The 13483-nt window shown below is 40.0% G+C and overlaps 2 protein-coding genes across 7 annotated transcripts in view; one reads left to right on the forward strand and one right to left on the reverse strand.

Annotated features, from left to right (window-relative positions):
• The window catches only part of MYO6 (myosin VI), a 157662-nt gene that overhangs the window by 13572 nt on the left and 130607 nt on the right, over positions 1-13483 (forward strand). The gene's annotated exons all lie outside the window — the stretch shown is intronic.
• On the reverse strand, positions 782-1163 carry LOC133048074 (protein transport protein Sec61 subunit gamma-like). Its single transcript, XM_061131624.1, has one exon. The coding sequence runs from the start codon at positions 1107-1109 to the stop codon at positions 903-905; it is 207 nt and encodes a 68-aa protein (XP_060987607.1). The 5' UTR covers positions 1110-1163; the 3' UTR covers positions 782-902.

A 13483-nucleotide genomic window follows, 5' to 3' on the forward strand; every position in this document is an offset into this window, starting at 1 on the left:
ATAGTTGATTTACAATATTGTACTACTGTTGTACAGCAAAGTGGTTCAGCTATATATACACACACACATATACATATGTTCCTTTTTTATATTCTTTTCCGTTGTGGTTTATCATAAGATGCTGAATGTAGCTCCCTGTGCTGCAGTAGGACCTTGTTCATCCATTCTGTATATGAAAGCTCGTATCTGCTAACCCCAGCCTCCCCTCCACCCCTCCCCCAGCTCCCTCCCCCCTGGCAACCACCTGTCTCCTGTGTGTCTGTGAATCTGTTTCACAGATGGGTTAATTCGTGTCATATTTTAGATTCCACATGCTAGTGATGTCCTGTGGTATTTGTTTCTGTCTTTCTGACTTACTTCCTTGGTATGATAATCTCTAGTTTCACATCAGAGGTACTCTTAACATGAGGCAGCCTCCTTTTTACTGTGGCAGCCGTGACCATTGGTACGGTTTGGTTCCCCTGCCTTGACTCTAGCTAAAGTGGTAGAAGTTTTACCCATCATTGGTTCTGCATTATTAGGGCAAATGCCTTAGTATCACTTTGAACATTGTTTTGCTGTGTTGACTCTCTGCGAGGGTCTCAGAGCCTCCAGGGGTCCTTTGGCCACACTTGGAGAACTGCTGGTCTAGATCATTGTCCACTGGGTTTGTGTGTTCATGTTTTCTGTAGACCTGACATGGAGATGCCTGGAGAGTTAGAATTAGACATTACCCTCAAGTTAATTTAATTCAGACTGCTTATCAATAAGTTGAGGAATTGCAGCACTATTCACAGTAGCTAGGACGTGGAAGAAATGAAAGAAAAACATAAAACACACAGACAAATTTCTGCTCCATCAGCTTCTCAAATCCTCACTTGTTACCAATCCCCAAGATGAAAACTACTTTTCTAAAAAGCTATTCAGCCACCAACAATGATGTTATTAATAGGAATATGGATCAGTTTCACAAAAAAGCCAATGAATGCTATTATAGCGAATCCTATTGCTGTTGCCATAGCAATCTTCTGGAATTCTTTTCTATCAGGTTTGGTGCATCTTTTAACCAGCCGAATTGAGTCTTTCACAAACTGCCGACTTGGCTCAACGAACTGTATTACCTGATCCATGATATCTGCTCTGCGTCTGCTCACCAGCCAGACACGTAGTACAAGAGCCGACAGGCAGATGTCCACTGTCTCTGCTTTTTAATATGCTGTCTAGGTTGGTCATAACTTTCCTTCCAAGGAGAAAGCGTCTTTTTATTTCATGGCTGCAATCACTATCTGCAGTGATTTTGGAGCCCAGAAAAATAAAGTCAGCCACTGTTGCCACTGTTTCCCCATCTATCTGCCATGAAGTGATAGGACCAGATGCCATGATCTTAGTTTTCTGAATGTTGAGCTGTAAGCCGACTTTTTCACTCTCCTCTTTCACTTTCATCAAGAGGCTCTTTAGTTCCTCTTCACTTTCTGCCATAAGGGTGGTGCCATCTGCATATCTGAGGTTATTGATATTTCTCCCGGCAATCTTGATTCCAGCTTGTGCTTCCTCCAGCCCAGCGTTTCTCATGATGTACTCTGCATATAAGTTAAAGAAGCAGGGTGACAATATACAGCCTTGAAGTACTCCTTTCCCTATTTGGAACCAGTCTGTTGTTCCATGTCCAGTTCTAACTGTTGCTTCCTGACCTGCATACAGGTTTCTCAAGAGGCAGGTCAGGTGGTCTGGTATTCCCATCTTTAGTAAAAATGAGTATCATCAGCTTAACATTTGAGATAGTGCTGCTGCTGCTGCTAAGTCGAGTCAGTCCTGTCTGACTCTGTGCGACCCCATAGACGGCAGCCCACCAGGCTCCCCTGTCCCTGGGATTCTCCAGGCAAGAGCACTGGAGTGGGTTGCCATTTCCTTCTCCAATGCACGAGGGTGAAAAGTGAAAGTGAAGTCACTCCGTCATGTCCAACTCTTAGCAACCCCACGGACTGTAGCACATCAGGCTCCTCCGTCCATGGGATTTTCCAGGCAAGAGTACTGGAGTGGGGTGCCATTGCCTTCTCCTTGAGATAGTGCAGGATATGATTATATAGAAAATTGAAAAATAATTGAGCATCTTTTGGAGTGTATTTCTTTTAAAAATAATTTTTTAAAATCAATTATAAGATGCATTTTATTAAAAAAAATTTTTTTTCCATTTATTTTTATTAGTTGGAGGCTAATTACTTTACACTATTGTAGTGGTGGTTTTCCACTACAATATTGTAAAAATAATTTTATTGTGGAAAGTTTTAAGTGTATTCAAAAAGAGCATGTGAACCACTTTGTACCACTCAGATTCAGCAATTAACAGCTCATTGTTAATCTTATTTTACCTTTTTTTAAAAAAATGATGTATCATCTAGAAGCATTTCAGTTTGTAGGAGAGAATATTTCTTAAAACTTTGTAATCAGAGGAATTGATATGTAAAATAAGTTTGAATTAACCTCTCCGAGGTTTTTTCCTAGCCTAACCAAGCAAAGCCAGAGACAAACAAAACCTCCTTTCTGTACCCTGTCATCTCCGTGTTCTTTTGCTTTCTCTTTCCCTTGCTAGCAAATTCTCTGTTCGCGCTTTCTGTTTTTCTTCTGTTCACCCTTTTACTCACTGCAGTGTTATTGCTGCTTTAACTGACCCTGCTCCCAGATCACCATTGCCCTTCCCGTTTGCAAATCCATTAGCTTACTTTCAGTTATCAGCCTCGCTGAACCATCTGCTGATGCTGACAACGTCTTGTTCAGACTTTGTTCTCCTTTGGTAACTTTCTGTCTCCCAGGGTGCTACCTGTCTGTCTCCTCTTCCCCATCATTCCTTTCTTTTTCATTCATCCTTTAAAATGCCTTGCTTCTGGCCTCAGTCCCGTTCTCTTTTACTTAATACTACTCATCCTCTATCCTGTCAGACTTGGGGTCACCTTTTCAAAACAGTTGTAATACCCCATTTACTGCACTGAATTAACCTACACATACATGTATATGCATCTGTATATGCATGTATAGTTAAAAATATAGTGATGTTACATAAAAGAAGTAATTATTAAATTATGTATTTATCACAAATATATTTATATTAATATATTTGTATTATATAAATTAAATATATTTATGTTAATTACACATTACTACACATACTTCAGTATGTGAAGGCTTGGATACTCCTATACTATAATACAGAACAAAGTAATCCATTGCTAACATCCATATATAAAACAGGCCTGAATGCAGCTACGTCAGCTTAGAGTGACAGAGCTGTGTCATACTGGTGATTCAAATACTATGATCAGCATTGCTCTGTAATAAAATATTCTCCAAAATAATAAACATCTTCGGTGAGAATCCAGATGAAAGACAGTCTTCTCACAATTTATGTGATATTTTATTTAGGGAAAACTCAGTAAATGTTAAAATAGTGCAAACATATTTTAGAAATGATTCTGGTGTCTACTGTCTTCTCTAAGTTCGCAATTTATTTTGCCTTCTATATATCATTAATGGCATCAGAATAATTTGAAGTAAAATGTAAAGTGCTCTTTATATCCCTTCCCACAGGAGTCATAGCAGTTTGAATTGTCCTTCTAGACATTTGTTTTGGCTGCATTAATTTTATTGAATCATCATCTTCAATTCATTATTGAGTGATGTGTGACTATTTTCATGTAAAATACTGAAACTTAAATTGAGTAGAAAATATAAATAGTTAGTGAAATAATGAAAATATTTATTCTGATGTAAATTAGCAAATGTGATAGTTGTAAATATATGAAATATGTGTAGTTCTTTTAGAAACAGCATATGATTCACAGATTCCACTCAAATTAATAGCAGTTCATTGCAACTGATAACAAATTTACTCCAGAAATCATATTTTGTCTCCACACGTGTTTTATTGTTAGCTTTTTAAAGGCCACATGTGTTGCAAAATGCATAAATAACCTTTTATCTATAATTTTAGAGTATTGAGCTCCCAAAAATCTGCTCTATTTTGGATCCGACTTTAAATACAAGAATTTTTCTTTATCCTATGAGAGGTTTGCCTCAGATGGAGATAATCTATTTTCTACCTTCGAGGAGATTGTGAGTCTCAGAATGAACAGAGGTTAGAAGTAAATTATTGCTGTAAGATATGTTAATTAGCTTGCCATAAAGATATGCTAGAGAGAGATTGTCATGAAGATACATGAAGAGGTATGTATTTGAAAAGATGGCCAGAAATAATTTTATCATGTTGTTTATTATTATAGCATTAAATATCTGTTGTGCTCTATTTAGTGTTTGCTGGAGTAGGAATCGGCAACCTACTCCAATATTCTTGCCTGGAAAATTCCATGGGCAGAGAATCCTGGCAGGCTACAGATGAGATGGCTGGATGGCATCACCGACTCCATGGACATGGATTTGGGTAGACTCCGGGAGTTGGTGATGGACAGGGAGGCCTGGCGTGCTGCGATTCATGGGGTTGCAAAGAGTCGGACACGACTGAGCGACTGAACTGAACTGGACTGAACAGTCCTTGGAATCTACTCTTTTTTATATTCCTTTAGTTTTATGGACATTTTCCAGTGACTTATTTGTGTAATTGAAAGCAAGAGATCTTTTTTTTTTTGAGAGCAAGATATCTTTTAGTTGACTTATCTTTTCTGACTTTTTGATGTCAAATTGACAGTTTAGCTGAACCTTGACAGGTAACAAATGGGCAGTAGCCTACCAGGCTCCTTTGTCCATGGGATTCTCCAGGCGAGAATACTGGAGTGGGATGTCATTTCCTTCTTCAGATCTTCCTGACCCAGGGATTGAACTCGGGTCTCCTGCATTGTAGGCAGACACTTTACCGTCTGAGCCACCAGGGAAGTCCATTAAGAATCTAAGTGTTGTAAATAATGGTAGTGTAGATGGCTTTGCCTAAGAAATATATAGAAATGCAGACTTACGAGATATACATGCAAGTTAGCAATGCTTTTCCTTACAGAAATTTTCTTTGAAAAGAATTCTGCAAAGTACTTTTTTACTGGCCTTTGCTTAAGTGTGCATATATTCCAAGAAATTGATTAATGAACAAAAGGGAAAGAAATGAATGAATGTGTGTTTTAACTCAAGATACATTTATCTATAAGTGTTCATTATCAGAGCTCCAGTATTTATATTTGGACACCAGATACTAAATGTTTTCTCTGTGAATAAAATTTAAAGGGAAAAAAATCAGTCAAAATTATAATCTAAACGTGAAAGTGAAAGTGTTAGTCCGTGAGTTGTGTCTGACTCTTTGTGACCCCATGGACTGTAGCCCGCCAGGCTCTTCTGTCCATGGGATTCTCAGGCAAGAATACCGGAGTGGGTAGGGATTCTCTTCTCCAGGAAAGCTTCCTGATCCAGGGTTCAGACCCGGCTTTCCTGCCTTGCAGGCAGACTCCCGGTCTGAGCCAACAGGGAACTCCAAATTGTGTAAGATAAAGAGATTACATTTGATAAAGACAAGGTAGTGGTAAGGAAATGACTGAAATCAGTTCAGAGACAGCCTGGAGCACTAGGATTCTGGAAGGGCTGGGAACTTGTGGGGTTACAACCATGTGTGGAGAAGTTAGCTCTGTTCAGAAGTGGATGAAGTTACAGATGTGTTTTTGGTTGGAGAGGCAGAGTACTGAGAAGTTTCACAGCTTATTGCATTGTTTTTTTTCCCTGTCAGGTAGACATTAGGTCATCACAAGTTTTTATAAGGTAAAGGTGATATTGGGGCCTTATTGAAATTTCAGAGTTTGGAGATGTTATATGAAATGTGTTAATGATCTTGTGATTTTAGGAAACATACAGATAATTAAAGCAAATTGTCCAGTTACCTTGTTCAAGGATTTGGATTTTAATTATATTTACTTGCTTTGCAAAAAAAATTTACATTGATTCCATGAGGTTAGGAAGTAACTATACATTTATCTATATATGTCTCTTAAAAATGGAGTAAGAACTTGTCATGATTATGACGTGAAAGTGAAAGTCGCTCAGCTGTGTCCGACTCTTTGCGACCCTGACTGTAGAGTCCATGGAATTCTCTAGGCCAGAATACTGGAGTGGGTAGCCTTTCCCTTCCCCAGGGGATCTTCCCAACCCAGGGATCTAACCCAGGTCTCCCACATTGCAGGCAGATTCTTTACCAGCTGAGCCACAAGGGAAGCCCAAGAATATTGGAGTGGGTAGCCTATCCCTTCTCCAGCGGATCTTCCCAACCCAGGAATTGAACCAGGGTCTCCTGCATTGCAGGCAGATTCTTCACCAACTGAGCTATCAGGGAAGCTTATGACATAGAATTATTGATTGATTATGACATAGAATCTGTAAAAAGTAAAATAATACCATTGCTGAAAATACTATGCTAGTGATGGTAGTGAAAGGGGAGAATGAAAGAAAATTTTAGAAACTTGAAATTTCATATTCTGGGAGGGCAGGATGTTTATGTATGGAGAGTATTATAAACACTTGATTGAATTTGCCCAAATCTTGTTTAAAATTATGTCTATTCCTCTAGTTAAAATAAATAGTAAATAAGAATTCAAATGTTTGGCTTATGAATCCTAAACTTTGTATCTGAACCATTGTGAAGAAACTAGGGTTCAGAATAAAAGCCATGTATTTGGAGAAAATTTCAGGGAATTGAAATTGATTAAATTGAAAAAGAAGAATAATGATGTGATTCAGACATGTTTTCAAATACAGAAGACAGTGATCACTTATCAGACAGCATTTTTTAGTGGAAACAGAGGAAATCTTGCTTGAGTTGCATTCTGAGGGATTTAGACCAGTATGTTCGTTCAGGTTCAGTTTCACTTCTGTTGCTCAGTCATGTCCAACTCTTTATGACCCCATGGACTGCAACACGTCAGGCCTCTCTGTCCATCACCAAGTCCTGGAGCTTGCTCAAACTCATGTCCATTGAGTCGGTGATGCCATCCAGCCATCTCATCCTCTGTCGTCCCCTTGTCCTCCTGCCTTCAGTCTTTCCTAACATCAGGATCTTTTCGAATGAGTCAGCTCTTCACATCAGGTGGCCAAAGTATTGGAGTTTAAGCTGCAGCATCAGTCCTTCCAAAGAAGATTCAGGACTGCTCTCCTTTATGGACTGGTTGGAACTCCTTGCTGTCCAAGGGACTCTCAAGAGTCTTCTCCAACACCACAGTTCAAAAGCATCAATTCTTCGGCACTCAACTTTCTTTGTAGTCCAACTCTCACATCCATACATGACTGCTGGAAAAACCATAGCCTTGACTAGACAGACCTTTGTTGGCAAAGTAATGTCTCTGCTTTTTAATATGCTGTCTAGGTTGGTCATAGCTTTTCTTCCAAGGAGCAAGCGTCTTTTAATTTCATGGCTGCAGTTGAAGGAGGAGGAAACAGACAGAACAGGTTCCATCTTGAAAACAGGACTCCATCTTGTGCAGGACTGTGGACTTTGAGCTGTGTGCCCTGTGTCTGTGGAAGTGACATACAAACTGGAAAACCAGACCCCCCCACCCCCCCATGAAGGAGCCTCAGGACTTGTACTTAGACTCTCCTTCACCTAAAAGAATATGCTAATTATCTCTGTAACAGAACAAAGACGTAAATCCCATTATGCTTATGACCACAGGCCTATTGATAAATGTCCACTGTTTAACTATCTAGGCTTATGACACATGAATCATGGGTTAACTTTGATTTGTCCAGACTAGTTTTAAGGAATTTGGGGAGGTGGGTTTGAGCACGTACACTAGGGTATATAAGGTTTTCACAAAAACTGGTCGGGGTCCTTGGCTAAGAGGAGACTCTGTTTTGGGCCCGCCCATGTAATAAACTATACTCCACTATCTGCATTGTCCTTCTGAGTGAGTTTGTTTCCCAGAACGCATGGCTATAACACAGTCACCATCTGCAGTGATTTTGGAGCCCAAAAAATCATCTGTTACTGTTTCCCTTGTTTCCCCATCTATTTGCCATGAAGTGATGGGCCCAGATGCCATGATCTTCGTTTTTTGAATGTTGAGTTTTAAGCCAACTTTTTCACTCTCCTCTTTTATTTCCATCAAGAGGTTCTTTAGTTATTGAGGTTATTGATATTTCTCCCAGCAATCTTGATATCAGCTTGTGCTTCTTCCAGCCCAGCGTTTCTCATGATGTACTCTGCATATAAGTTAAATAAGCTGGGTGACAGTATACAGCCTTGACGTACTCCTTTCCCAATTTGGAGCCAGTCTGTTGTTCCATGTCTAGTTCTAACTGTTGCTTCTTGACCTGCATATAGATTTCTCAAGAGGCAGGTCAGGTGGTCTGGTATACCCATCTCTTTTAAGAATTTTCCAGTTTGTTGTGATCCACACAAAGGTTTTGACATAAAGTAGATGTTTCTCTGGAACTTTATTGCTTTTTCTATGATCCAGAAGATGTTGGCAATTTGATCTCTGGTTCCTGTGTCTTTTCTGAATCCAGCTTGAACCTCTGGAAGTTCACGGTTCATGTACCCTTGAAACCTGGCTTGGAGAATTTTGAGCATTACTTTGCTAACATGTGAGAAGACTGCAATTGTGTGGTAGTTTGAACATTCTTTGGCATTGCCTTTCTTTAGGATTGGAATGAAAACTCACCTTTTCCAGTCCTGTGGTCACTGCTGAATTTTCCAAATTTGCTGGCATATTGAGTGCAGCACTTTAACAGCATCATCTTTTAGGATGTTCATTGATTTACCGTAAGTCACTTGTCAGCCTACTGGGTAGAGGCACTATGCCAAGTTCTAGAGATGCATTGCTGATCAGTATAGACCTGATCTTACCATCATTAAACTTGTGTTCTAGCAGGGACATAGACAGTCCTATGGCAGGATTTGAATGCACAAGCTCTGTGGGTGCTTTGAGAGCATGTGATGGGGAAGGATGTGAGGAAGAACAGTTGAAGTGGTGCTGAAAGATTAAGGTGGTTGTGGAATACCTTTGTGGAATAATCAGTTCTCTTTTATGCTGTTTTCCTCCTTATGAAATTAACTCATGGTTGGTTCATGGTGCAGAATCCACATAACAACATGAAGTTAAGAATCCTCAATCTTTTCTATCACATAGAGATAATCACTACTGTTGGCATTTTGTTGGGTGATATTCTAGTATTTTTTGTGTGTGTATATGTGTGTGCCTATATATTCTTCACAAAAATGAAATTAAACACCCCTTCCCCATGTCCTTTTTGGAAGGCCTAACACATTACATGCATTTCCATTTTTGTACAGTGATTTAGGAAATTTCATTTCTACACCTGGAATTTGTGAGTTGGGCCCTCTTAGTATCGTTGCTGTATAAAGAAAAATAACTACCTTTAGACACCAGAGTGTTGTAGCCTCACTTAATGATTACTTGGTAACTTAAGTAGATGAATGTCCATTTATAGCCCAAGGCAAATGTGTTCTTATTAAGGTATTATAGATAACATGTAATATACATGTTTATTGTTTTTTAACTTCATATAACAAAATGGTTGTGAATTGTGTGTTTTTCTAAGGATATTATTTAAAAGCATGATAGTCCAGTATTTTTGCACCAACTGGGATTAACGAATTTATATTAATTTTGTGTGTTAGTCAGTCATGTCCCACTCTTGGCAACCCCATGGACTAGCCCGTTAGGCTCCTCTGTCCATGGGATTCTCCAGGCAAGAATACTGGAGTGGGTTGCCATTTCCTTCTCCAGGGGATTTTCCCGAGCCAGGGATTGAACCTGGGTTTCCTGCATTGCAGGCAGATTCTTTACTGTCTGAGCTACTAGGGAAGCCCAGATATGAATTATAGCCCTGTGCAAATTTAAAGAATTGTTGGATTTCCTTCTTATAATCCAACAGTTTGAATAAACTTGCCTTTTATTTTTGACATTCTTTTTATTTATTTGTGTGACTTTATGCCACCAAATTGCTGATATCCTTTTAGATTTTTTTTAAACCAGTGTTAGATAATGAATGTAATTAGTATTTGACGTGGCTATTTAGATCTGTCAATATTGAAATATACTGAAGCATCATGGGTGCTTCGTTTTCTACCTTTCAAAAAATGGCTTCTTAAGTAACGGTTAGAATTTTGTGGTGTAATTTAGAGAAACCAATTTTCCCCTTCGCCTTTTTTTGGGAGCTGAGTCTTAAGGCTTGCAGAATCTTAGTTCCCCAGCCAGGAATTGAGCCTGCACCCTTGGAGTCCTAACCACTGGACTGTCAGGGAGTTCCCTCCCTTTATCCTTTAACATCCCCCTTTCCCTGAGACCTTGGCGGATTATTTTGCTCTAAACCATGCAGGAGTGCTGCTTTAGCATTATCATTTATTCATAGTAAAGGAGGCGCTGCTTTGCGGGCCTTGCGTTCTGTCCCACGAGCTCTCTGCAGTAAACATCATCCTCCCGGGGCTTGCAGCTTGTGGTTGCTGGGTTGCCGGTGGTCAGGCTGGAGGCGCACAGTACGGGGCTGAGCAGATTCCTGTCTGGTTGTCAGCAGGTAGGGCGGAGTGCCTGCAGGGCCGCTCTGCGTCGGGAGTGCAGACCGGAGGTGCTGGGCTCCGGGCGTGGGGGCTGGGCTGCACTTGGTCCCTGGATACTTCGAATGGGATAGGTTGGCAACTGTCCAGATCAGACAGACATCTTCTCGGGTTCCAGGCCTCCCTTGGCTCGTCCGCGGGCAGCACCCGGTGGATGCCTGGCCCGGCAGGAGACCTGTCTCCTGCCCTCAGAGCCTTGCTGCTGATCTGCGGCCCGTCTGGGAGTGCTGTGACCTCTGGGAGATCAGGAGGTGCACGTGACCTGTCGAAAGGATCCTCTCCTTTTCCAGTTAGGCTGTTTGAGGCTCGAGCTTTTTCGGTTCTTATTTGTTAATGTTGTTTTGTTATTCGTTAACAGTTTTGATGTTTAGCAATACATTTGTCTGAAGGACCATGGCTTGTGTCAGAAATTCTTAGGACTCCTGTTATAGACCTGTGAAAGTGGCTTTTTAGTGGCCTTAACTCATGCATTCGTGGGAACAGGAATATTCACAAGTAGTTTGAGTCCTGACCCGCAGAGCACGTTGGCTGTCAGCTGCTCCGTCGTGTCCGCCTCTTTACGACTCCGTGGACTGTCCTCTGTCCATGGGATTCTCCAGGCAAGAATACTGGAGTGGGTTGCCATTTCCTTCTCCAGAGCACATTGGGGTTTTGTTTTATTTTCCTAGAATGTGCTACGGCACGTCGCTGCTTTTGATTTTGTTGTGCTCGTCTTTAAATACTGTGTTTAAAATGGGTCTCCTTCGTCCTGGCCCTTGTCCTTCACTGTGGCCCTCCCAGCCCCGTCTCAGCCAGCCCTCCGCCTTGATTTCTCGCAGCACTTTTAAGTGTTGCCCTGCAGCCCAGTTTATTTACCCTGTCTTTCTCCTTCAGTGAGTTGTGAACACTAGTTTTATTCTTGTGTGTTTAGGACCTAGGACTTGGCCCTGTTTTATAGATACTCAGTAAATGTTTGTTCAGTGAACAATTTAATCACAGATTTGAACTGTGGTTATATTGTCTGCTTCTTTGCAAAAGTTTTTTCTCCAAATAGAAATTCTAGGACATCTTGTCAACCTAAAACCTTTAAGAAAATTACTTGAAAGATAAGTATTTTAAAAATTTCCTGATTATTAAAGCAGGTGAGGTTGGGATAGTCAAGGGTTTAATGAACCCAGGTACCTAGAATATTGGTTAAAAAAAAAAAAGCTTTGAAACTAATGGCAATGGTAAGAAAGATCTATTTAAGGAAGGTGAGACTTCAGCTGAAAGAAACCTTTCTTTAATAATTTGGAGGATGTGGTACAGGATGCATAGTGGAGACAGGGTCTGCTTGTTTGCATAACTGTTAGGGTTTGATCAATTATTTTGAAAAATTAGAAAGCTAAATGTAGTAATTTGCACATATTCTGCCTTTTGACCTCCATCCTGAAGTTTTGTGTACTATTTTTCTTGGCCTAAACAAATCCACCAAGTAAGAAAGACTGTTGTACTTGTAAACACACATACATGAATAGCACCAGCTAGAGTTTCCATACAGTTTATTATATTTTTAAATGAAAGTTACTTTAAAGATAACTCTTTTTTTCTATTATAAAAGCAGTCTCTATCCTTCAGAAAATTTGAAAAATATGAAATGTGTAAAGGAGAAAAGAAAACTGATACATAATGGCACCAATTAGAAACAAGTTTTCATGCTTTAATATACATATTTTAAAAACTTTGTCAATTAACTCTTATTGGTGAAATCAGGTAAGTATTATGCTCTATTTTTTTGTTTTCCTAAATAACTGTAACTTATCTGACGTTTATTTTGGAGCATGGTTGAACAGTTATTTTTAAATTGTAGTATTTAATCATTTTCCTTTTATCACCCAGTAAAGTCTGACAGTTTGGATTGTTACTAGGGAAATTTTATTTTTTAATTCCTCCGTACTCTTTGTTTTGTTTTTTTTTTTTTCCCTTTTGGCTGTGCCACGCAGCATGTGGTATCTTACTTCCAGGTCCAGGGATTGAAACTGTGTCCCCCACAGTGGAAGTGCAATCTTAACCACTAGACCATCAGGGAAGTCCCACTTCCACTACTCCTTTTTTAAAAAATAATTTATCTAGTTATTTTTTGGCTGTGCTGGGTCTTTGTTGTTGCATGCAGACTTCCTCTGGTTACAGCAGGTGGGGGCTCCTCTTTGCTGAGGTGCTCGGGGTCACGTTTGGGTGGCCTCTCTCTTGTGGAGCAGGCTCTGGGCTCTGTAGTTCTGGCGCACGGCCTGAATTGTTCCGCGGCATGTGGAATCTTCCCTGAGTGGGGATCGAACCCGCGTCCCCTGCGTTGGCAGTCAGTTTCCTAACCACTGGACCACCAGGGAAGTCCTGCTCTGCTCTTGATTAAAGCTTCATAAAATTTTTTTGAGTAATGTCTTTTTCAGTGTATTCATTTTAATCAACTAGCGAGTTATTTGCCACAACAAAAGAGTACGCTTCCAGTCGATGTTCCCATGGACACCACCTTTCCTCCATCTGGAAACCAAGCGTCGTTTTCAGTTCGGGGCATACACTGCTGTTTCTTTCCGTGTGTTATGCTTGTCATTTTGTGTGTATTTTGTATATTTTGTATTTGTGTATTTTGTGAGTACTCTGCAAAATGTTTTGCAATTTTGTTTTTTCACGTAACCACATGCCTTAGGTGGCCATGTAGGAAGGTTAAGATCTATTTTATTGCTTTTAATTTGCATGGTTTTCCATAGTCCAGGTATTACATAGTTGTTCAGCCATTTTCTTTATTGCTAGATACTTAGACTGTTTGTAGTTTTTCTCTCTTACTTATAATGCGGTAGTAAATAGCCTTGGTGTATGCTAAGAACTGCTGATTCAGAGAATTTACCACTCTGTAGTCTCACTAACAGAACAACTTGATGTTATTGGATTTTAATTTTTAATCACTGTGATCGGTGAAAAAAGTATCTTGTTTAATTT

This window comes from Dama dama, chromosome 28, assembly GCF_033118175.1.
Source record: "Dama dama isolate Ldn47 chromosome 28, ASM3311817v1, whole genome shotgun sequence".
In the NCBI taxonomy this organism is placed as follows: Eukaryota; Metazoa; Chordata; class Mammalia; order Artiodactyla; family Cervidae; genus Dama; species Dama dama.